The sequence below is a fragment of the Pecten maximus genome, chromosome 12, assembly GCF_902652985.1.
Source record: "Pecten maximus chromosome 12, xPecMax1.1, whole genome shotgun sequence".
NCBI lineage: Eukaryota > Metazoa > Mollusca > Bivalvia > Pectinida > Pectinidae > Pecten > Pecten maximus.
In genome coordinates, this window is record NC_047026.1 from 30532065 (window position 1) to 30555875 (window position 23811).

Here is a 23811-nt window from a genome sequence, read left to right on the forward strand (position 1 = left end):
GTACTCGTACAGAGACACGTATAGTACCGATCTCTGACGTAAATTAGTAGACTACAGCTGCAATACCGTACATAAGTAACATTTCCGCAAAAGCACAATAAGTTAAAACAACATAGACCAAAATTAATGAAGTGAGGCATAATTAACGATAATACAGTATTCAGCGAGTCAAGTGTATCCCAGTTGGCTTTTCGGCATTTGTTGGTTGTACATTGTTATTCACAATACTGATGCCCATCCCGTTTTAACCATGTATTATTGTTATCCATTTATTTGTATACATACTCTCTGCACTGTACTGTTTACGAGAAAGCGAAATTGCCCACCACTTGAGTGATTTTTTATGGTAATAAAAATTGATTAATGATAAACAAGTAACACGTGCAATCAATGATTGCGAAGCTCACAGGAGAAAGCCATTACAAAACACTCACACTACAATTTCATAAAATCTCAATGCCAAATTCAAGCATTTTATACAAAAAAAAAAGATAAAAATATTTATTTGAAGTTTCAAATTTCAAAAGTAATCCCAACAGGTTTTGATTTGATGTCCAACGATTATCAAAGTACGTGACATTGATTATTTCATTTCATATTGATGTAATGTGTTCCAGGTCCGAAGATTTATATTTGCCTTTGTATGTACATGGGCAAGGAATTGATATAAGCTCTAAGCTTCTTTTCCCATCCCATACAAATATTTGTATATGTATTGAGTATTTTGAGTAATGAATGAAATATTGTTTAAACTAATTCAGAAAACAAAATCAAAATATTTCCAACAGCCAAATGTCATTTTATTAATCCTAAACCCATAATGATTAGGAAAGGGGTATGGCTTGAGTTTTATGCAAAAAATGTCCAAAACATGGTAAAATTCGAACAGGTTCAAAATAAATTCCACATTAATTTACCGTAATGACCTCCTAGAACTTTAATGAAAGTATCCCAAATAGGAAGGCTGCACTATGTCAAAAACAAACCCCAAAAAACCCTGATGAATATAGCAAATTGGGTGAGTATGGAACACCAGAGCTATCTTGTATGGTAATTTTTTTTTTATAAATGTGTACATCATATTATGACAAAAGCAAATGATATAATGACAAATATACATCATTCAAAGACAGCTATACATCATTTAGTGATAAAAACACATCATTTAGTGACAAAAATACATCGTATCACAAATATATAATAAAAGATAGCTCTGACGCTGGAGTGTATTTTAGGATTGGACGTCGACGGACATCATATAAAGAAAACAAATTATATAATGGAAAACAAGCCATCAGAAAACGACAATCTCACATCATAAAAAGGACAATCTAATAACAAATGCATATCATATAATGAAAAACCCACATCATATAATAATAATAAAAAAAAAACAATCATATAATGAAAATAAAATCAGATAATGACAACCTCACATCATATAATGACAAATGCACATCAGATAATGTACGTATATCATAAAACACAGCTATTTCGTTCCATATATGTATTTCGGTTTCTTCCATAAGAAAACAACATAAAAATTGGAGGATATCGATGCATAAAGAAGTGAACTGTCATCCTTTCAATTTTTTTTCCTTAAGCGATACGCCCGATTTTATAAGTTTTTAGAATGTGCAGAACTACGTTTTTTGTTTTTTTGTTTGTTTTTGTTGTTGTGTGTTGTACTTATTAATTGGTGTCATACATTACTCAAAATACCGAAACCGAACAAATGTGCACACTTCCATTTACAGTAATGCCGATTTTTGTTTGTTATTATACAGTTACTTGATTACAGCAAAAACAGAAATAGGAGGCTGATATTTTTAATGATATGTCATATTTATTGAAAGAACTTCCGGTTTTATAATTGCATTTTACTGCCAGAAAAATCATGACAAAACGTTATCGATATTCTAAACTCATATATTTCCGGAAAATTTGTCGCGGAAAAAAACATCAACATTTTATTAGTCATCACATCGTTTCAACATGGCGGCGACCAGGAGAGTTTTCAGCCCAATAGTGGGTAAGGTTATATCGTTTGTATTCATTACGAAAAAAATAATAGTTATTTACATTGATTTGTAGCATATACAGCTTGATTTGACAGTCGTGCTCGTAACGATCGAATATAAAACCTCATTACACGATATCTCCCTTCAATAATTCCTGTCCACGTTTGACCTACAGCAGACGCCGGTCAAACTTATCTTACATATGACCTATATAAACTTCCAGTGCTTGGCAAGGCATGTGGCAATCCTGTAAAATGACGAGACTGTCTGGCAATTGATGAACACGGTTAAGTTCGTGTATTTACAGTATCCAATAAAATGCGATTACTCATTTTATTAATACCCACGCTTCGATCCCCCCTCGAGGATATACGTATACGTATAGACCATAGTATCGATATATTGATATATATACAGTAGGTAAATTAAAAGATAATATGAAAACAACGAAACGGTTAAATCCAAATTGAAGAATAAAAAAAAAATGAACACTAACAAGATAAGGGTGTGAAAAAAACTTTCAATAATTTTAGCGTTGATGCAAAACGTATGTAGAACTCTATTTTGTGTCATGTGTTTAACAACAAATATACCGTAATAATGATTATTAGCTAAGTAGAGCTATTGCTACATCGACAGACAAAATTAAAATTGACAATATATATATGAACAGTAAAGCTATAGCAGACATGCAAATATGCATCACATTTGGAACAAATTAATTTGAATATATACAGTTTGAATATTGTGTCATAACATTACTCATAGACCTCTTATCAGTGTATATGTATACCAAATAGGAAGGATGTGGAAAGTATACTTGTGGACTTAGAACTCTTTCAAAAATTGCTTATTCTAACAACATTACTAATATAGACAGAACAACACAATTTGACCCCTTGTTGTAAAAACCAAGATTAGGGCTAGAGGAAACACAGGTATTTTCAAACAGGACAGAAACATATAGTTTGGAGTATCTTTAGAATATCTTGCATGTATTAGTCTTCCTTTAAATGAAAGCACACTTTTTTCCAATTTTTTTAAATTTTCTTTTGGGGGCTTTCAAAGCTTGTCTACACACTTGATATTATATTTTCTGAGTGCTTTATAATTTAGGGCTGATAAAATTAATGAGCTCCATTCCAAAATGAAAAGATTTTCAATGAAGGAAACTTTTTTTTTTAATCTGCACTTTACTCCTGAATACATCCACTGTGAAACTTTATGGATATAGGCATTTAAGCCGAACAGTCCAATAGTTAGCTTATGTAGCTGTGCAATAGTGTTGTATCTATGTATCTAAGTTAAGCAACGTTGTGAGTGAGTGATATGGTCAGCTGATCAGCTCTTGGATTTGTGGCTGCTCTATTTTTCTCTGGGTTCACATTTGTTGACTGAAAACAGGCCTGCTATCCTATATGGTGCCCTCAGACATTATTAAACACAATGTTCCTTGTGACTTGTTGGTGTCTATAGGTCTAGGAGGCTATGTCAATAAGAGAGATAGTTGTGTATGCTGAGGATGCCAGCTTAAATTGACCAAGGGGTAAATTAATGGATATGGGCATTTCAGCTGCATAGTCCAATAGATTTACTCAGATTGCTTTTGTGGCTGTGCGATTGAGTGTCAAACAATGTCCAAAATGGTCAGCACTTTGATGGGTGACTGCTCTATTGTACCCCCAGTGCGGGTTACACCTTGACAATTTACCAATTTTCATCTCAAAGGCCCAATTCAAATCAAAACTTTTATTCTGATGATTCGAACAATATTATCGGTGACATTTTTTTCAGTGGCTGCCAGGGTTGGTATAAGACACTGTTACACTGGCACAAGAAGTAATTTGGCTATCAACAAAAACACAAAGGTCATATGTCAGGGATTCACAGGGAAACAGGTAAGAATTAAAGTGTTTAATATAATGCAATGCTACTTGATGAGTATTGAATATAACTCTAATTCACCTCTCCTTAAAATTATTTTCTGTTGTCACTGTCAGTATACAGTCAAAACAGTATATAGTGTACTGAACATCTGAATTATGTATGATCATTCATACTGTTGGCTTGTATTACGTGTGTACCAGAAGGAAAATCAGATCAAATTTTTTTTGTGCAAATAATTTTCATAATTTACCTGCAAGGTCACAGTTACTACGTATGAATCAAACAATATTGCAGAAGCTTATACGGTTGAAGGTAAAGATAAGGTTTGATGCTTGGTATTGCATGTAGGCCAGCAAATCCTTTTGTGAGTGATAAAGTGATATGCTTTTATATACTGTATATTGTGTTGAGGTCTAAGGTCAAAATTAAATGATTGATGTGAATGGACAGTAAATGCCAAATATTGTGTCAATGATCCTATATAGATATTTTATAGGTCTCGATAATGAACTGTACCCAGCTAGTATTGAAGTGATCTATACTTTTCTCAAATAAATGACCTGTTTTTAATTCAAAGGTCACAGGAACCCACAGGTATTTGTCCTTTGGACTTCCTCCTTTATGAATGCATAATAACTTGAAATGGTTGAGATACAAGTCAAGTGTATATACCCAGTCTAAAACTATATATTTGTGCTGCTTCGGTGTGTACAAATACCATAGTATTAATTATTTTTTGCAATGACAATAACTGTAGCCCTTTTGGCCTTATCATTATATACCTGATGATATGTAATATAAAAAACAAATTTTTTCAATAATTACATGTTTATTGAAAGCTTGCAGTTACTTCTATACTTTCTGATTGATTTCAGGGTACTTTTCACAGTCAACAAGCCATAGACTATGGGACACAAATGGTTGGTGGAGTCTCACCTGGTAAAGGGGGCCAAACCCATCTAGGATTACCAGTGTTTAACACTACAAAAGAGGTAAAACTGTGTTCTTATTAAAATGACATTTTTTCAAACTACAGAATATATAGATAGTACAATCAATACACTATCACTTAGCAGGTACATGTATATTATAGATTATTTAAAGGGACTCTAACTATCGATTTCAGTCTCATTAGATGGCGATTTTACGACTGCAGCAATTAAAATTTCCGTATTAAGGGATAGTCATAGTTTTGAGATCTGCATTATTTGTTAGCTCACCTGGTCCGAAGGACCAAGGTGAGCTTATGCCATACCGTAGCGTCCGTCGTCCGTCCGTCACCAATTGACTTCTTCATAACCACAGATCAGAATTTGACCAAATTTGGTAAGAAGCATCCCTATGGGGTGGGGACTCAAAATTGTACAAATGGTGGGGCTGACCCCCCAGGGGTCTGAGGGGCGGGGCCAAAAGGGGTCAATTTGGCTCTATTAATATAAACGACTTCTTCTCTGAAACCAAGCAAAGGATATTGCTCCTATTTGCCCGATAGCATCACTATGGGGTGGGTATTCAAAATTGTACAAATGGTGGGGCTGACCCCCTGGGGGCCTGAGGGGTTGGGCCAAAAGGGGTCAATATAGCTATATTGATATTAACGACTTCTTCCCTGAAACTGAGTAATGGATATATCGCTTATATTTGCATGGTAGCATCACTATGGGGTGGGAATTCAAAATTGTACAAATGATGGGGCTGACCCCCCTGGGGCCTGAGGGGCAGGGCCAAATGTTGTCAATCGGGCTATATTCATATAATTGACTTCTTCTCTGAAACTTAGCAATGGATATCATTCACATTTTTATGGTAGCATGGTCGACATAGGGTAGGGATTCAAAATTGTACAAATTTTGGGGTTGCCCCCAGGGGGCTGAGGGTTGGGGCCAAAAGGTGTCAATATGGCTAAATTGATATGAACAACTTCTCTGAAACAGCTCATATTTGACTGGTAGCATCCTTTTGGGTAGAGATTCAAAATTTTATAAAGGAAGGAACTGACCCCAGGGGTGCAGAAGGCGGGGTCAAAAAGGGTCAATTTGTTTAAGCAACTTCTTTTCTGAAACTAAGCAATGGATATCACTTACATTTGTGTGGTACTGTGGTAGCATTCCTATGGGGTTTTGCCAAAAGTCATTTTTTGGCATAAAAACCTCACGTACCCATATAAAATGCCTATGATATACTTACATAGCAATACCAGTGACAAATATACTTAATCATCATTTTTGTTTCATATCTCATGAAATCCAGGTGAGCGATACAGGCCCTCTGGGCCTCTTGTTTTTTTTTTAAATATTACGACTGAAAATATTTTTTAACAGTGATTTTTACAGTTATAGTTAGAAACCTAGTAGACCTAATAAACTCGACAGAAGATGTAGTCTACACTGTATGATACAGACCTAACATTTACAATGATGTAGTCTACACTGTATGTAGATACAGACCTAACATTTACAAGGATGTAGTCTACACTGTATGATACAGACATAACATTTACAATGATGTAGTCTACACTGTATGTAGATACAGACCTAACATTTACAATGATGTAGTCTACACTGTATGATACAGACATAACATTTACAATGATGTAGTCTACACTGTATGTAGATATAGACCTAACATTTACAATGATGTAGTCTACACTGTATGTAGATACAGACCTAACATTTACAATGATGTAGTCTACACTGTATGTAGATACAGACATAACATTTACAATGATGTAGTCTACACTGTATGTAGATACAGACCTAACATTTACAATGATGTAGTCTACACTGTGTGATACAGACCTAACATTTACAATGATGTAGTCTACACTGTGTGATACAGACCTAACATTTACAATGATGTAGTCTACACTGTATGATACAGACCTAACATTTACAATGATGTAGTCTACACTGTATGTAGATACAGACCTAACATTTACAATGATGTAGTCTACACTGTATGTAGATACAGACCTAACATTTACAATGATGTAGTCTACACTGTATGATACAGACCTAACATTTACAATGATGTAGTCTACACTGTGTGATACAGACCTAACATTTACAATGATGTACTCTACACTGTATGATACAGACCTAACATTTACAATGATGTAGTCTACACTGTATGATACAGACCTAACATTTACAATGATGTACTCTACACTATATGTAGATATAGACGTAACATTTACAATGATGTAGTCTACACTGTATGTATATATATTTTCTGATTGTGCAAAGTGACGCTTGGTCATTACAAAATATTCTCAGGCTACATTATTTTTTTAGGGGGGGATTCTGTTTTCAATAAACATTAATTACGGCAGTATCCTATATAAATTTGGTATCATTCAGCATAATCATTTTGTCAAATTGTTTATTAATACCATTAAATTAAGTCTCAAATGTTGCATTTTGTAGGTACATTTTGAATTTCTCTCCAATTTCAGGCAATGGAAGCTACTAATGCAGATGCTTCAGTAGTGTATGTGCCTCCCAAAATGGCTGGTCAGGCCCTGGTGGATGCTATAGATGCAGAGGTGCCTCTAATTGTCTGTATCACAGAGGGAATCCCACAGCAGGATATGGTCCGCGTAAAACACAAACTCCTACGCCAAAATAAATCCAGACTCATTGGCCCTAACTGTCCCGGAATCATTAAGCCTGGCGAGTGTAAAATAGGAATCATGCCCGGTCACATTCATCAAAAAGGAAAAATAGGTCAGTATTACAATCTAATCATAGGAAGCTATCTTCTTTTACTTTCAGATAATTTCAGAAATTTAGATACAATTCATTCATGTATATTATAAATCCATTTCTTATATAATATTTTGATAAATATTATACAAATGATTTAGAATGGAATCGGGCTGCTATGATATCACGATATATTGTTATACAGAACAGCTGTATCATGATATGTATTAATATATATATTAACCTTGACAAATTATATTTATTTTGTGCATTTCCTATTATAGATACATATACTTTATAAAATCATACAGTATCATGATATGATTTAGATATATTGTTAAATTTAAATGTAAATTATTTATGTCACTTTATTTCACTATGATTCAACATCATACATACATTTGAACAATGACAATGTTGTATGTAAGTTACAATCATTCAAACGAAATTTGAATGAATAACTCTAGCCTCCTGTTTTATATTTGAATCAAGTGATTATTAGATTATCTGCATGGTTGACCTAGATCAAATTCAAGGTTGCGTTAAAAGCAGGTGACTGATGCAAGCCTATTGGGCCTGTTGTTTTGATACTGCATTGCCATAAACTAATATACAAGTTAACCATGGCAGCCATACCAGTGGAATAAGTCAAAACAAGTTTATGAAGAATATGAAAATCTAATTCAGAACCCCAGTTGTGTCACTGGCCTTTCCAAACAGAAAATATTGGTTCAATGGTATTAAGGTTTGGCGATTATCAAATTTTGTTCTCATACAAAAAGAGGCTGCAAATCCCCTTTTCTGGGTGCTGATGGAAGTATTTACTATGCTTTAGATTATGGTATGTGGTAAGCAGTTTGATTTTGAAACCTTTGGGAATATTGCAGAATCTGAGTGAATGGTGCCACCTTTACTTTGTTAGAAAAGATATAAATATCACAATGAATGGTCCTTCATATTCAATTTTAGATGATGTTTACAGGTAAATGAAAGAAAACTATGCTGAATGTTGTAGGTATCGTGTCACGTTCAGGCACGCTGACTTACGAGGCAGTGCACCAGACAACACAAGCTGGACTCGGCCAAACTCTATGTGTTGGGATTGGTGGAGATCCTTTTAATGGCACAAATTTTATTGACTGCTTGGAGGTCTTCCTTAATGATCCAGATACAGAAGGTAGGTATACTTTCATAATTTCTGAATCTTTTGATTTTATTATAACAGACTTAAAAGAATACATCAACCAATTCTTTAGAAACAATTGCTTCCAACACTTTTGATTGAGTTATCTCCCTTCATTCAGGAATTGTGCTGATCGGTGAGATTGGCGGTCAGGCAGAAGAAAAGGCAGCTGAATATCTTAAAAACTACAACTCTGTAAGTATGCATATTAGCGTGCTAAAACTTAAGCTATAATTTTTTCATATTTGACTTGATAATTAGAAACAAGAGACTTAAACAACGTTGATTAAAATGTCATGAATATTTTTCTGGAAACATTTATGAAAGAAATCATTCTAAGGTGATGTTTTTGTTTAAGGATTACAAATTTTAACATTGGCCATTCTTCCTCACAAAACCATTACACTTAGACATCAGCCAATCTTCCTTACAAAAACATTACACTTAGACATCAGCCAATCTTCCCTACAAAAACATTACACTTAGACATCAGCCAATCTTCCTTACAAAAACATTACACTTAGACATCAGCCAATCTTCCTCCATTTCACTTAGACATCGGCCAATCTTCCTTACAAAAACATTACACTTAGACATCGGCCAATCTTCCCTACAAAAAACATTACTCTTAGACATCGGCCAGTCTTCCTCCATTTCATTAGACATCGGCCAGCCTTCCTCACAAAACCATTACACTTAGACATCAGCCAATCTTCCTTACAAAACATTACACTTAGACATCAGCCAATCTTCCCTACAAAACATTACACTTAGACATCAGCCAATCTTCCCTACAAAACATTACACTTAGACATTGGCCAGTCTTCCTCCATTTCATTAGACATCGGCCAGTGTTCCTTACAAAACATTACACTTAGACTTCGGCCAGTCTTCCTCCATTACACTTAGACATTCGGCCAGTCTTCCTCATAAACCATTACACTTAGAGTAGACATCAGGCAGTTTTCTTCACAAAAATATTACACTTCGACATCGGCCAGCTTTTCTCACAAAAATATACTGTATTTGACCTAATAAGGGCGCAGGGCGCGGGTAATTGACAGTGGGGAATTACCCAAGGCTGTGGAAACAGTAAAATATTCAGTCATAAAAATATTCCAGATGAAGATATCTATTCATTATCATATATTAAGCTTAAACATCACTTGAATATTCCTGTAACTTGTAAACCATGCCAGCTGATCTTTAGACCAGAGAACGTGTGTTCCACCATTTATGTTCAAATGGAACTCTTTTGTGATTTCCCAGATCATTTCAGACATGGTTTTCTTTGACCTAATAATTGATTTACAATGCCTTTTATTTGCTTTCTGTTCTTCAAATAAAGATGGTAAGTTATTATTTTGTGTGTTTAGTTTCGGGTGCTCTTTGCACTGACATGTCATCTGTAGGAATAGACAAAATGTGGCGAAAACTTGTGTTCCAGTTACTTAATTTGCTGAAGAAAGTTGAACTCATAAAGTAGCAAAACATTTCACATGAATTATTACTTTTTGAACACCATTTTGACACTCAGTCAAAGACTTATTTCCTTGAAAAAAGGTAGGGGCACCCTTATTATTATATAACAAGTAATTTTTAGCTCACCGGTTACGGGTAACCGGTGAGCTTTCGCAGCAATTGATTGCACTTGTTTATTATGTTAAGTCAAAATAGAAGATATCAAAATTGGATTACACCAAAACTCTATATTGAACACTGACAATATCTGACAGTGAACTCTTTCATATAATCCTCCAGAAATAATAATAAGATTCTCCTCCATAACAGTTAAAGCACACATTAATTTGTTTTATTATTAGCTCACCTGGTCCGAATGACCAAGTTGAGCTTTTGCCATACCGTGGCCTCAGGAGTCTGTCCGATTGACTTCTTCTACATAACTGCTGATTGGAATTTAACTTAATTTGGTAGGAAGCACCCCTAGGTTGGGTGGGATAAATTTTTTTACAAATAATTGGGCTGACCCCCCAGGGGCCTGTGGGGCATGGCAAAAGGGGTGCATTTAGTAATATTGATATTAACGACTTCTTTGGAACTAAGCAATGTATGACATTGATTTTTCAGTAGTAACATCCATAGGTGACTAGAATTCAAATTTATACAAATGATTGGGCTGACCACCCCAGGGGCCTGAGGGGCGGGGCCAAAAGGGGTCCATTTGGCAATATTGATATTAACGATGGAACTAAGCTATATACGTATGACATTGATATTTCAGCAGTAACATTCCTAGGTGGCTGGGATTCAAATTTTTACAAATGATTGGGCTGACCCCCCAGGGGCCTGAGGGGTTGTAGCCTAAAGGGATCCATTTTGGCAATATTGATATTAACGACTCTTCTGGAACTAAGCAATGTATGACATTGATATTTTAGTGGTAATATTCCTAGGTGGCTGGGATTCAAATTTTTACAAATGATGGGGCTGACCCCCAGGGGCCTGAGGGGTAGGGCAAAAGGGAGCAATTTATCTATATTGCTATAAACGACCTCTTGTATTCCTAACCATATATAGCATAGCTGGGCAACAATTCATGTTGTAAAAATAGCCTCTGGGGTTTTTTCCCACCCATAGGGACTTAAATGTTTTGTTATATCTTTGAAACTGTTGAGATCCCCACTCCATAACCATATATAGCATTGCTAAACATCAACAAATAAAGCTATTAACAAATTGAACATGAACGTTGTTTTGAAGTTTGGTCAAATCAACCAGGTGAGCAATACAGGCCCTCGGGGCCTCTTGTTTATACAACACATACGCTTCCATACGCATTGTATAAAGAGTTCCCTGGGCATACACCATGTAACATAACTAATAGTAATGCTGCATTACACATCTGACTCAGTTGTAAAAGTGTCTTTCCTCACTGAGGACTACCGTCCATAAAAAACTGAAGACACTCTTTTGACTTGTTTAAATATTTTAAGTGTATCACAAACATTAACTTGATGATTATTAATCTGTCAATGACAATGGCATATTTTCATGAAAATAACCCACCTTGATGAAGTTTCAGGGATGATACTTCATCTGCCTAAGTATATAGTTAGTAAGGGTTATTCTAGTAAAATATCTACCAAACAAGAAGGCTCCAGGTTGATCAAACAAGAACTACCGAAAAAAGTTTTAAATTTATGTTTTTAATTGAAACAGTACCATATAATAAGACATTTTTTCCTGTGCCCTGCACCATGCATAGAATTTCTTTATTTCTAGACTGAGTCCTCTCATGTGATACGTACATTTGTATATGTATGTTTTACTGGAATAGCCTTACTATCGTAGGAATTTTTCGTTCACAATACATATTTTTCACTCATACTTATCTCCCTTGTTTCAATAGCTTTTTCCAAGTAAGAAAACTGACTGGTGGTTTGTTAATTTTCAGGGACCTAATGCTAAGCCAGTTGTGTCTTTTATCGCTGGTTTGACAGCTCCTCCTGGCCGTCGTATGGGTCACGCTGGAGCTATCATCGCAGGAGGTAAGGGAGGCGCAGAGGAGAAAATTGAGTCCCTAAAATCTGCAGGTGTTCATGTCAGCATGTCTCCAGCTCAACTAGGTACCACAATGCTCCAGGTGGGTAAAGAAACAAACTATGACTTACTATACAGTATAACTTTTATTTGATCAGTCATATTTTCACCTCTGTATCTAACCATTTATGTGCTTTTATTCTGTTGCGTTTTATCACTTATTTAAGTACATTTGTATTATCATTATTTTTTATCTGAAGGTGTGCATGATTAATAAACACTTCATATATATGGTATATGAGCTTATGGTATAAGGTTAATATGTAATTGGCAGTTAACTCATAACATTGAATATTAGTGTTAAAACTAACCCTGGTAGTAGAACATTTAAGTGAATGTTTAAAAGTTTCTGTATTTTTTATATATCATTTCAATGCAAATTATTGTAGGCAACAGGTACTGAAATCAATTTCGTTTTATACAGGCTATGAACAAATAGCAGTGATTAGTTGTAAGTTGCCGGTGAGTTTATTGCTATTTTGAAGTTATTTTCCTTCTTATTCTGCATTGTTGTAAAGAGTTACGGTTCTTTGCCTGCGCCTTCCCCGTAGTTCTTCCTTGTTTGCTTGTTATGAAAATGCTGAAAGAGCACTAGTCATTCGTCAGAAGAAAGGAAATTAGTGTAAGTCTGACATTTGAATCTCTATTTCCTGCAGTCACACATTCCTTTTTTCATGAAACTTACGTCCGAAGCAGGCAATATATATAGAAATGTACATGTATGATATATGTGTCTTTGAAATATCGAAGACTTTGGAATTGTATTGATGCTTTTTGATTTTGAGTCACAGAATCCTTTATACAGTGACAAGTCTTTTAAGATTGACAAGAAGTCAAGTTTTTGTTAAATTAAAAAAAATAAAATACCAGAAGATAGGGTATAAAACTGTATCTCATTTAAATAATTTCTCTGCTAATTTTGGCTTATTAGTCTCGTACTGGTGAACCCGGGGGACTATAGGTTTCCTCTTCGTTCGTCCGTCTGTCTGTCAGTCCATCCACCAAGTTTTCCACACTTTTCTCAGTCATGCTTCAAGGTATATTGATGAAAGTTGGTATGTCACTCCAGTATGAGTAGCTACAGTTAAAGTTCTAGTTTTTTGATCAAGGTCACTGTTACTGTTTTCAGTAGGGGCCAGTAGGGGACATGTTTTAGCAATACATAGCATACTTATTTTCCCATATTTTTTTGTGTATCATACACTAGGGACTAGCTAGAAATATTTTTCTGGTAGCTTACTTGAACTTTGGAACATTTTCCCTCCTGTTGACATACATGTCTAGTATTTTGTTTAGACATTTCTGTGTATATCTTTTGATGAAATATGTCATTAAATTATGCTGCATTAAGTCTTTGCACATAATGGTCATGCATGTACTTGTCACTGGCATCTGACACCTGATATTTGGCCTGTAGCATGCTGGGTTGAAGGACTACCAAGTTTGTTCAAATGGATGACGTTGACCTACATTCAAGGTCACAGGTCAATATTATACTAAATTAAAATCTTTTAAACAGTTTCTTCTTAATAACCAAGAGTCCTAGAGACCTAATATTTAGTAGGTAGCTTGCTGGAGTGCAGGGCTATCAAGTTAGTTTAATGACCTTGGATGACTTTCAAGGTCACAGGGGTCAATTGTGTCAAAATCTTTAAAAGACAACTCCTCAATATCCAAAGACCCAGAGACCTGATATGGGATGAGTAGAATGTTAAAATCAAGGGTTGCAAAGTTAATTTGAAAAAATAAACCTAGCCTAGTTTGTATTAGGTTAACATTTGCATAAATGCCAAAATGGCATAGATCAACCTCAAAGTTGCATTAGAAGCAGGTGAAAAGTATAGGCCTATTAGGCCTCTTGTTCAGATTTACAGTAGTGTGGAAAAGTGATTAAACCAACAAAAATTCTGATTTTAGTACAAAATGCAATGCTAGTTACCTTTACCGATATCCACAAATTTCTCTCATTTTAGTGAATGCAATGTTTAGAGATATGACCTTTCTGTTCCTGATTGACGTATCAATGATGATGATGGATCACATCTTTTTAAGGATTCACAATATTGCTTGCTTCCCTAATTTCCTGGACTGAAGATACTAAATGTTACCTTTGAATTGATGTATGATGTATATATTTACATAATGCTGTATCAGTTCCTTCTGACCAGATTTATTGCCCAAGGCTAGGAAAGACTTAATGACAGACAAAATGGAGACATTTTGACATACTGTATTTCAATAGTTCATGGTTAAATATAACTGATTTTTTTAAAAATCACACTGAAGTCTTAATTCTTTTAAATCAATTATTCTAAAAACTTGAGCAAGATAAAAAAAAAATTCTTATCAGTGTACAGAATATGCAGTCAGTAAAACACTCTAAACTATCCCCTCAATGGCAAAGTTGGGGAGGGGACATACGTACATACATATGGCAAGCCGTTTTAACATTTAATCCTATTTCCTCTTAAGGTAAAATATGCTTCAAATTTATTTCACTTAAGTGAAATACTTTTTACCTTAAGGTTAAAAGACCTTTTTTTGCACTATGTTTTATTTCACTTAAGTGAAAAAGAATTTCACTTAAGTGAAATAAATTTTATTCATCTTAAGGGAAAATCTTTTTCACTTAAGTGAAATGAAACATAATGCAAACGCTGCTGTTGAGTGTCAAAGTTAAAGTTTACTCATGCTGGTTCTTAGTTGACATAGCATTGGATTAGTGTTTAATGGTTTTAACTACATCTTCTTTGTCAAAATCGGTTATTTTATTTAATTTACTTTTAGAAATTAAAAATGAAGGCGTTTCTTAAACATGATTTCTAATTAATTCCAATATTTCAGTATTTTAGGAAAAAATCTGTTCATAGTTATTAGTATGTATAAGCGAAAGGTTTACACTGAAGGTATAAATCATAAGTGAAATAAAACATAATAAAAATAGAACATAATGGAAATAAACCATAAGTGAAATAAAACATAATGGAAATAATTTTTGTTGACCTTGGAGAAAATAAAACTTAATGGAAATGAAACATAACCTATATTGATATCTGTTTCACTTTACTTTCATGATGATAAAAAAAGTATCTTCAAGTTATGGTTGTGGATATACAAATGTGGTATAAAACCGGTTTGGAGACAGGTCCAAGGGGAGGGTTCATTCCATTATACCATGGGGTGGATAGGAGGACAGAGTGACTTTATGGACATATGGTCAGTTTTATTTACCATAAGATGAAAAGAATTTCACTTAAGGGACAAGTATTTTGCATTATGTCTGCACATAATTTTTTTTTACTTAAGTGAAATTCTTTTTGTCTTAAGGGATATTAACATTTATTTGCATTATGTTTTATTTCACTTAAGTGAAATTCTTTTCACCTTAAGGTGAATAAATTATTTGCATTATGTTTTTTTCACTTAAGTAAAATAAGAATTTCACTTAAGTGAAAAAATATCCCCTTAAGAGGAAATGGGATTAAATGTTAAAACGGCTTGCCATACATACATGTTTATGAATGAACATACATTTACTTCATGTATGGGTAATGAAAATACATCAGACAAGTCTATGTCGACAAGCTTTAGGTCACCATTATTATTCATAGAAAATCTTGATAGGCACTCTTGCAACTTCAATTAAGAATTTAAAAAAATAGATCAAGGCTGAGAATTCATTAAACGAGTTTGTGTTTCATTGTGCCAAGGTTAATAAGAAGGTTACCATTCTATTTATAGAAAATCTTATCAGCACTCTAGTGACTTCATTATTGAATGCATTCTTAACAAAATTCAAAGTATGAGAATACTTCAAATGAGCGTAAGTTGCAATAATCATACATTGATGCGTCACCATGCAAAATAGTTATTTATAATACTCACTTCATGTATAAAGTCAATCCATTAATCTTTTCTTAAATGTTCTCCTACCCACTTTCTTTTCTGATAAAAATGGATTCAACATACAAAACTTGTTTTTGCTTATTGTCCTTTGTGTATTAAAACATCAAAATGTGTACTGAATTTCAATACTGTGTAAAAAGACTTTTAATCAAAGTACTGGAAGTACTGTCACACTGAAACTTTCCAAAGTTAAGGAAGCTATTTTGTGAGATCACTTTATTATTAAGATTTGATGGAAGAAAGTGTAACTTAAGTTTTATTCTGACTATATGGATAGTTGTTTATTATGGTGAACTTGTATTTGAAGCTGCAATTTTCAGTCTTCCATTTAACTGAATTATCAAATTTTATTTCATATGAACCTTGATATCTGACAATTGAATGGACATTCATATGTTAACTGTAGTCAGTTATATGGTAAACTTTCAGTTAATTTGAACAATATTTTATATATCTCAATAAACCTGTTCAAATCATGTGAAATTATGCTTCAAAAGTAAGCACAAGTTCAAACTATCGGAGTCAATATTTGCAAGAGTGCCAACAAAGTGTAAATGAAGGCACAAATAATATAATACATTCCAAAATTTCGGCCTATGTACATGTATATGTATCAACAACAGCTGGCATAGAAAAATGGCACATTTATAAATGGGGAAAATTATAGCACTTTTTATGCCCCCACCATGAAATGAGGGAGGGGGCATATAGTGTTACCGATGTCCGTCCGGTCCCGTCCCGATGTAATGTAACTAGCGTATCTCAGAAACTACTGATGCTATCCTCACCAAACTGTGTTTTGGGGTGTCAAGTGGCAGCGGGGGCATTTATGTCTTACAGTCATTTTCTAGTTTTGATTCAATGTTTATTAATCATTTAACTTTCTTCATTTTGTGATGTTAAATTATGGTTCTTATAATTCAGCATATGACATTGTTAAGGCTCAAAAACAATACACAGTAACAAACGGTCTGTTTAATACATTGAAGACATCGTGTGAGGGCACACGTTTACATGTAATACCTTGATTGGCAATAAATAAGAGATGTCTGGTCACAATTAAATAATCAAAATGCTTAATAAACACTGTATTTGAGAATACACAGGTAGTTTCTTAGTTTGCTATACTAGCATAGGCGTGACATCAGCTGGTACTGATCGCATGTTATTTATACATTTTTGGGGCCAAAAGTTGCAATTAGTCATCTTGTGCAAGATGCATTTCAAACAATGTAAAACAAGCTAATTCGTATAATTTATATCTCCCCTTTCATGATGGGGTAATCATATTGCTTGGAAAACAAACAAAACTAAAAGCCTTAATTAAACATGTTAGATATTTTATTGAACGTGTGTTATGAAACAAAGTGAACTGGTTGAAATAAGCATATACTAAATATTACCTGAAATGATGCAAATGTCCGCGATAAGTGTTGATGAAATTCAGCCGAGCCATTCAGGCATTAAATGTAGTAACCAGGTTTCAAGAAAATCCGATACTATTTGTTACTGTAATTGAATGGAATCAAAGTGTGATAGACGGACGGACAGACGGACGGACAAACCCAAATCAATATCCCCCATTTCGGTGAAAGTGGTAGATAAAAAAAAACTGCAGCAACGCTAAAATCTCTGATGTATATTTACGGTTGGTTTGTCACAGCTGTACTGCAATGATCACACAAACAACTCATTACCCTAAATGTGTTGATTAAAATCTTGCCTTTTTTTTTGCCTGGCCGATCCACGCAAGGTTTCGGTGAAGTTTGTTGGAAAACGTCATACATTGCATTTTTCGTTTGGACTACGGAAATAGGGCCAATTATAAACAATCAATCTGACTATAACTAGCTAGAAAATAATTGCTTTTATTCAAAAGATATATACTAAAAGAAAATACATAACTAAACGGAAAATCCATATACAATAGTACTTCATACCATAAGCAATATGACCTTTTGCATCAATAACAATATTTTATTTTTCGAATGTTTCTTACTAACACAAGTTTCTATATCAGAACCTTGGTAATATACAATGTACATGTATGTACACAGGATCGAAAGACAAATATCATATTATACTATATAAAATCACATCTATGTGTATAATTTTATTTAAGAATACTATGTCATGTGATATTTCATATGCAATATGCAAAGACTCAATGAAAAAAAATATCAAGGATTGAATGCGGCCTCATGAAAGACCAATTAGGCTTGAATGAAAGTGACACAAGTAGGGTTATATCCATTGCCCACGAAATTGGCCTACTACATACACAATATTTTGATTTTATTGATTAAAGAAAAATAATCACGGAAGTCGTAAAATGTTATCATTTGAATATTCTCTCGGAGAGTGATAGCATTAGCGACTGAAAACCATTACTAAAACCAAGTAGAATACCATGTTATGAACAAAGTTGAATTATACAAGATATGGTTCATTTAGATGATGAAAAGTGCTGGGATTTGGAGTTAGTGCTAAAATTTAGGGTCAGTGCTTGAATTTAGGGTAAATGCTGGAATTTTATGAAAAATTTGTACGAACGTTATACAAATATAGGTGTGTCCAAATTCTATTGCAAGGGTCTTTTTATTATGTGTAACAGGTAATATACATGAATATGTATGTGTACCACTCTTGTTTATGGGTTCATCATATAATTGACCTTTTTAGATATGCACAATTAATCTCCTAGTAAAATTATTCATGATTATAAGTCATATCGTGATGTGAAGAAATCTGCTGCATAAATGCATAATGACATCTTTAGTTTTCTAACTGTCACAGGTTTATTTCATTTGGCTGGATTTTTATTCAGGAATATTTATCATGCAATTTGTAAACGATAGTTTTATTCGTTTTCTGGACCATCTGTCATGTTGTTTTGTCTTTAAAAGCACCTGACCCAAGGCCATTAAAAGAAGAAGATTCACAAACAATTCCAATTTCATTCTTTATGGCTACAGGCTATTTTTAGAGGGTGTTAGTGAGAAATCATAAAACAAAAATCAGTCAAACTGACATACATCTACTTTCATTTTGAGAGGTCAGATGTATCAAAACATTGATATCTTCTAAATTCCAAAATCAATATTTATCATCTGATATATGTAATGATATAATCAAGGCGATTCAAATAAAAGAAACTTTGCATTTTCCTTTACTCTGCCATGCATAAATATAGGAAGATACCAAGATATTACAAAATGAAAATATGCATAAAGTTGATACTTATCTGTAGTGTTTATCTTTATATGATGTTCATTGTTGATATGATAGCACATGTGTTATTTCAAAGTCTGCCAAAAGCATAAAAGATCATCTTGAAACGTTTCCACATAGATATAGAGATTTCTTTGTCTGATGTCAGTAGTTAAAACCATAATGGCCATATTCTTTTTATTTCTAAAGTTGCTAAGAAAATCAAAGTAATATTTAAATGTTATTGAAAGCAATAACGGTCAAGCTAGGTTTTTAGCAGGATTAAGCTTTAGATCATGAATACAGGCTTCATTTTGATCAGTCGGTCACTATAGAAACAGGACAACTGTGGTAGAGGGGCAAAGTATGATACTTTGTTTAAATAATCTTAAAAGAAAATTCTACTCTCTACTCATTGCAACATTTCCCGTACATTGTATGTTCTATCTAACAAGTTAATAACCATTATTTTTTATGAATTTATACAGTGTGAGTTTCCATGTTAAATTTATTGTCTTACCTTCAAATAAAAAAGTGGCCTTGATTGTTTATACCTTCAAAATGCTTCATTTTGAATGTCAGTAATGTATGTCAATACGGAGGTTGTGCTTTCATGGTGCAAAAGAAAATCATCACAATTTCATGATCATTATAATATTTAAAAAATATTATTTTAATAGGTTCATTGGTAATTTTCATGAAACTTTCACGTGGAATGAATGGCTTCTGCTTATGTTTTAGGAATGTTTGAAGTTATGGCTTGTCATATAAATCTTAAGAAACATTCAAATGTACCTGCTTAAGTTATGATACAATTGTTTCTCTTGGCAACTTTTGAAATAGGCACAATAATTGATTATCATTCCAAGTAGATACTAGAGATGTCTTACTAAATTCCCTCTGCTATAAATATAGTTTGCACTCCAAAAGTCTAATTGCACACTCTGGATTAAAACCAGGTCCTAAATGAATATGTATTATTGATGACACCATTTCTAGTATCATGTTCTTGTTATCAGTGGATTCACTAAATAGGCCCCTCAAACTCCCAGGATGCATAAATTAGTAGGACATCCCACTGGCTTGGTGTAAATGGTCACTGGGATAGTGGTATTTAATTAGGGTCTGGTTTTTATCTTTTTGGAAATGCTTGAAGGGTGGTGGAGGACATTGAGTATATTTGTCCTTAATATCAAAAGAATGATATGTACATTTTTTGTGTATATGTTAAACATTAATAAGTGTTGACATATTCCGGTGAACTATATTTGTTCTGTGATCATATGACAAGGCTTGCCTTTGATACAACTTTTGCTTATAGTAGCTATATATGTATGACGTAATTATCACTAAATCCATATTTAATTGTGTGTTTCACATATTTGTGTCTTTCACAAGATTTGTACTTTTATGAAGTACCAACATTTCCAAGGTAAATTTAAATAATATATACATAATGTGATAGTTAAAAAATGTATATTTTTAGGAGATAATATCTAATCTGTTGTTCCATTTCTGTTAAAATCCTATTTTGTTTTCAGGCTATGGGATTGACCCTGGAATCTTAGTTCGCAGAAGCAACACTGATATGATACCTAGCAGAAACATAGCAATGATGTGATTGACTGTTTCATTAATTTTATTCTGATTTATCCTGTGCGACAGTTTCGAAGGACTAGTGAGGCACCTATTCGTGATTGGTTTTATTGTGTGATAGGTGACTAAAACGGAAAATAGCCGACATATGACCGTTGATATACATTATTAAAGTTATCCAGATATAAAAGAAATTGCCCGTTGTTTGTGTTATTCTTTAGATTATTCAGGATTAGGTTTTGTATCCTGTTGTTACACCCGTGCTACGAACCAGTGGTTGCACATGTATGCATCTTTGTATGTCTTTTTGCTTTCCTGAAAATTTCGAGGAACTCTGAGAGGAATTAGTCGAAATGGAGTCTTTATAGGATATTGCGTTCTTACGGAAGGGAGACTATGACACAAGCGTAACAAGAGAACACCAAGATGGCGGATTCATCTCTCGCTTCTCGGTAAGTTACTCTTATCCTGCGATTTCGCATTTATCGATATGAAAGCTTAAGTTCATTTGATGCATCCGCAATTCTTTGAATGGCATCGGGTTACTCACATAATATGTCGTTGTTTTAAACATTCAAAGACCATCCTCGTATACTTGTTACTTTGTTAGGACAAAAGCGTAAAATTTTAGCAATAATCCACACAGAAGTTATTTTAGGTCTACATGAACGTCAAAAATCAATATACGTGATGGTGAAAACGTATATAGCGTATTACAAATAATCATACAATGATCAAGTGAGTGATATAATTGAAATCAAAGAGGGAAAAAAGGATATCGTTCGGATATCAAACTATGTAAGCTATCTTTCGGACATTTGGAAAAGGGGGCCAAAATTTGATTACTTATTTTGATTTTTATTTCATTTTTATCATTTGAGAAAACCGCATATGCTGTAAGCTCATTGTGGTAAGGTGTTTGCCAACAGTTCCTCTTTAAGAAAGCATGGGGTACGCCACAAGGATAAGGGACCATACCAGTGTCAAGAGTGCCAGAAAATATTTTTCTGTAAGTCTGATTTATGACATCGTGACTGTTTGCAGTCGAAAGAAAGGATGGACAAGTGTGAAGTTTGCAGGGCGCATTTGTAACCGAAAGAACGCTGAAAAGGCACAGGAGTCGAGAGGAGAATGAATAACAATTTAAGTGTTGCTAATGCAATATGAAACCTCACAATTGAAAGATCACCTATCGAAATACGGGGAAGTATTCTGAAATGATAGCAAAAATGAAATAAAAATGTTCAGATCAAATTTCTGGCCCTCTTTTGTAAAAGTCCAAACGGTAGCTTACATAGTTTGATATCCGAACGATATCTTTTTTCCTCTTTGTTGAATCTTATCATCTATGATTGTTTGTAATACACTTTATACGTTGTCACCATTACGTATATTGATTTTTGGACGTTCAGATAGACCTGAAATAACTCTTGTGTGGATTATCGCTAGAATTTTACGTGACTGTCCTGACGAAAACACCGTCAAAGTTACGAGTATACGAGGATGGTCTTTGGATGTTTGGAACAAGGACTTACTCTGTGAGTAATCAGTTGGCAGTCATAGAATTGTAGATGCATCAAATGTACTTAAAGGATTTGTGCAGTCAATTTTTTTTTAGTTACAGTAGGCAATCGCTTTTGATTATCATTTAAAAAATATTTTCATACAAGCGATCGGCCGGGTTTTGATTTTATAACTTGGTTTACGTAGCGATTTGGGGGTACTGTCGATCTCAGCCGAGAGTTAATGAGCTAGGCGGTCACGTGACCCAGTGATGTCATTATAGTCCTTGGGATGTTACCCAAGCTATATCGATAAATGGAAAGTCGCGGGATAAGAGTACAATCGAAGACAGACTTACCGAGAAGCGGGAGATGCTTCCACTGCCTTGTTGTCTTAGTAACGCTTGTTACGTAGTTTTCCTACTGTGTTTCGTTCTCACTGCGACCTCCATAATTTTTCAAGGCGTGGTTAGACGTAGTGGGAACGTGACCGAGTGTTTTTACTTATATTTTCTAGAGGGAGCTTGGACATGTTTGTTCATTCATGCATTACGTCTGCATGGGATTGTTTAATCGTCCAAACCATCGCAAACCTACGTCACTCAAAGTTATATCTTTAAAATCAATCAATTAAAAAAATCTGAAAGATATAAAATGTTAATGAGATTTGATTATACTTTTATACCAAAACGTTTTTGCATGCACAAGATCTTATATCTTATGACATATATATGGTAATCTATACAATTTGGAAGATGTTCTATAAAGCATATATCATTTATGCTATCTAAGTTGTCTAAATATGTAGGACACAGGTGCGGTATGAAGTGTAACAAGAGCGATCGAAAGGACCAGTTCTGCACTTATTCCGTACGTTAAACAGAGGACATCCATTTTCAAACTGTCCTTATTGAATATTTATGAATACGTATATGCAAGTAGGGTTCATGTAACGATGTTCGGGAATCTACATTAACCGTCATTTGAGATAATGTGGCCAGAGATTTATCCCTTGAATGGGAAAAAATACCAAATATTAAAAAAAAATATAATAAATAACTCGATAAGCCATTTATACTAAACAACATATGCAAAATTAAATTTAATATCTTAATTTGCTAATTAATTATATGCAATGCGTCACTTCACGAAGAGACAATAAATAATCTTGGTACATCACTAAATGCATTTAAATAGAAACGTACGTATAAAACAAACCGACAAGAATTGAACAAGTTATG

The 23811-nt window shown here is 33.9% G+C and overlaps 1 protein-coding gene across 3 annotated transcripts; it reads left to right on the forward strand.

The window, feature by feature from the left end:
- The first annotated feature begins 1963 nt into the window (after positions 1–1963).
- Positions 1964–21264, forward strand: LOC117339320 (succinate--CoA ligase [ADP/GDP-forming] subunit alpha, mitochondrial-like). Of its 3 annotated transcripts, none has more exons than XM_033900850.1 (9): positions 1964–2032; positions 3816–3919; positions 4784–4900; positions 7363–7633; positions 8628–8789; positions 8917–8990; positions 12211–12399; positions 12781–12818; positions 21014–21264. In XM_033900850.1, exons 1-8 carry the CDS (start codon positions 1996–1998, stop codon positions 12793–12795), a joined length of 969 nt encoding a protein of 322 aa, XP_033756741.1. In that variant the 5' UTR covers positions 1964–1995; the 3' UTR covers positions 12796–12818; positions 21014–21264. The 3 variants fall into 3 exon arrangements, with proteins under 3 accessions (XP_033756741.1, XP_033756742.1, XP_033756740.1); XM_033900851.1 differs by having other exon boundaries at positions 12781–12807; XM_033900849.1 differs by lacking the exon at positions 12781–12818.
- The last annotated feature ends 2547 nt before the right edge of the window (positions 21265–23811 follow it).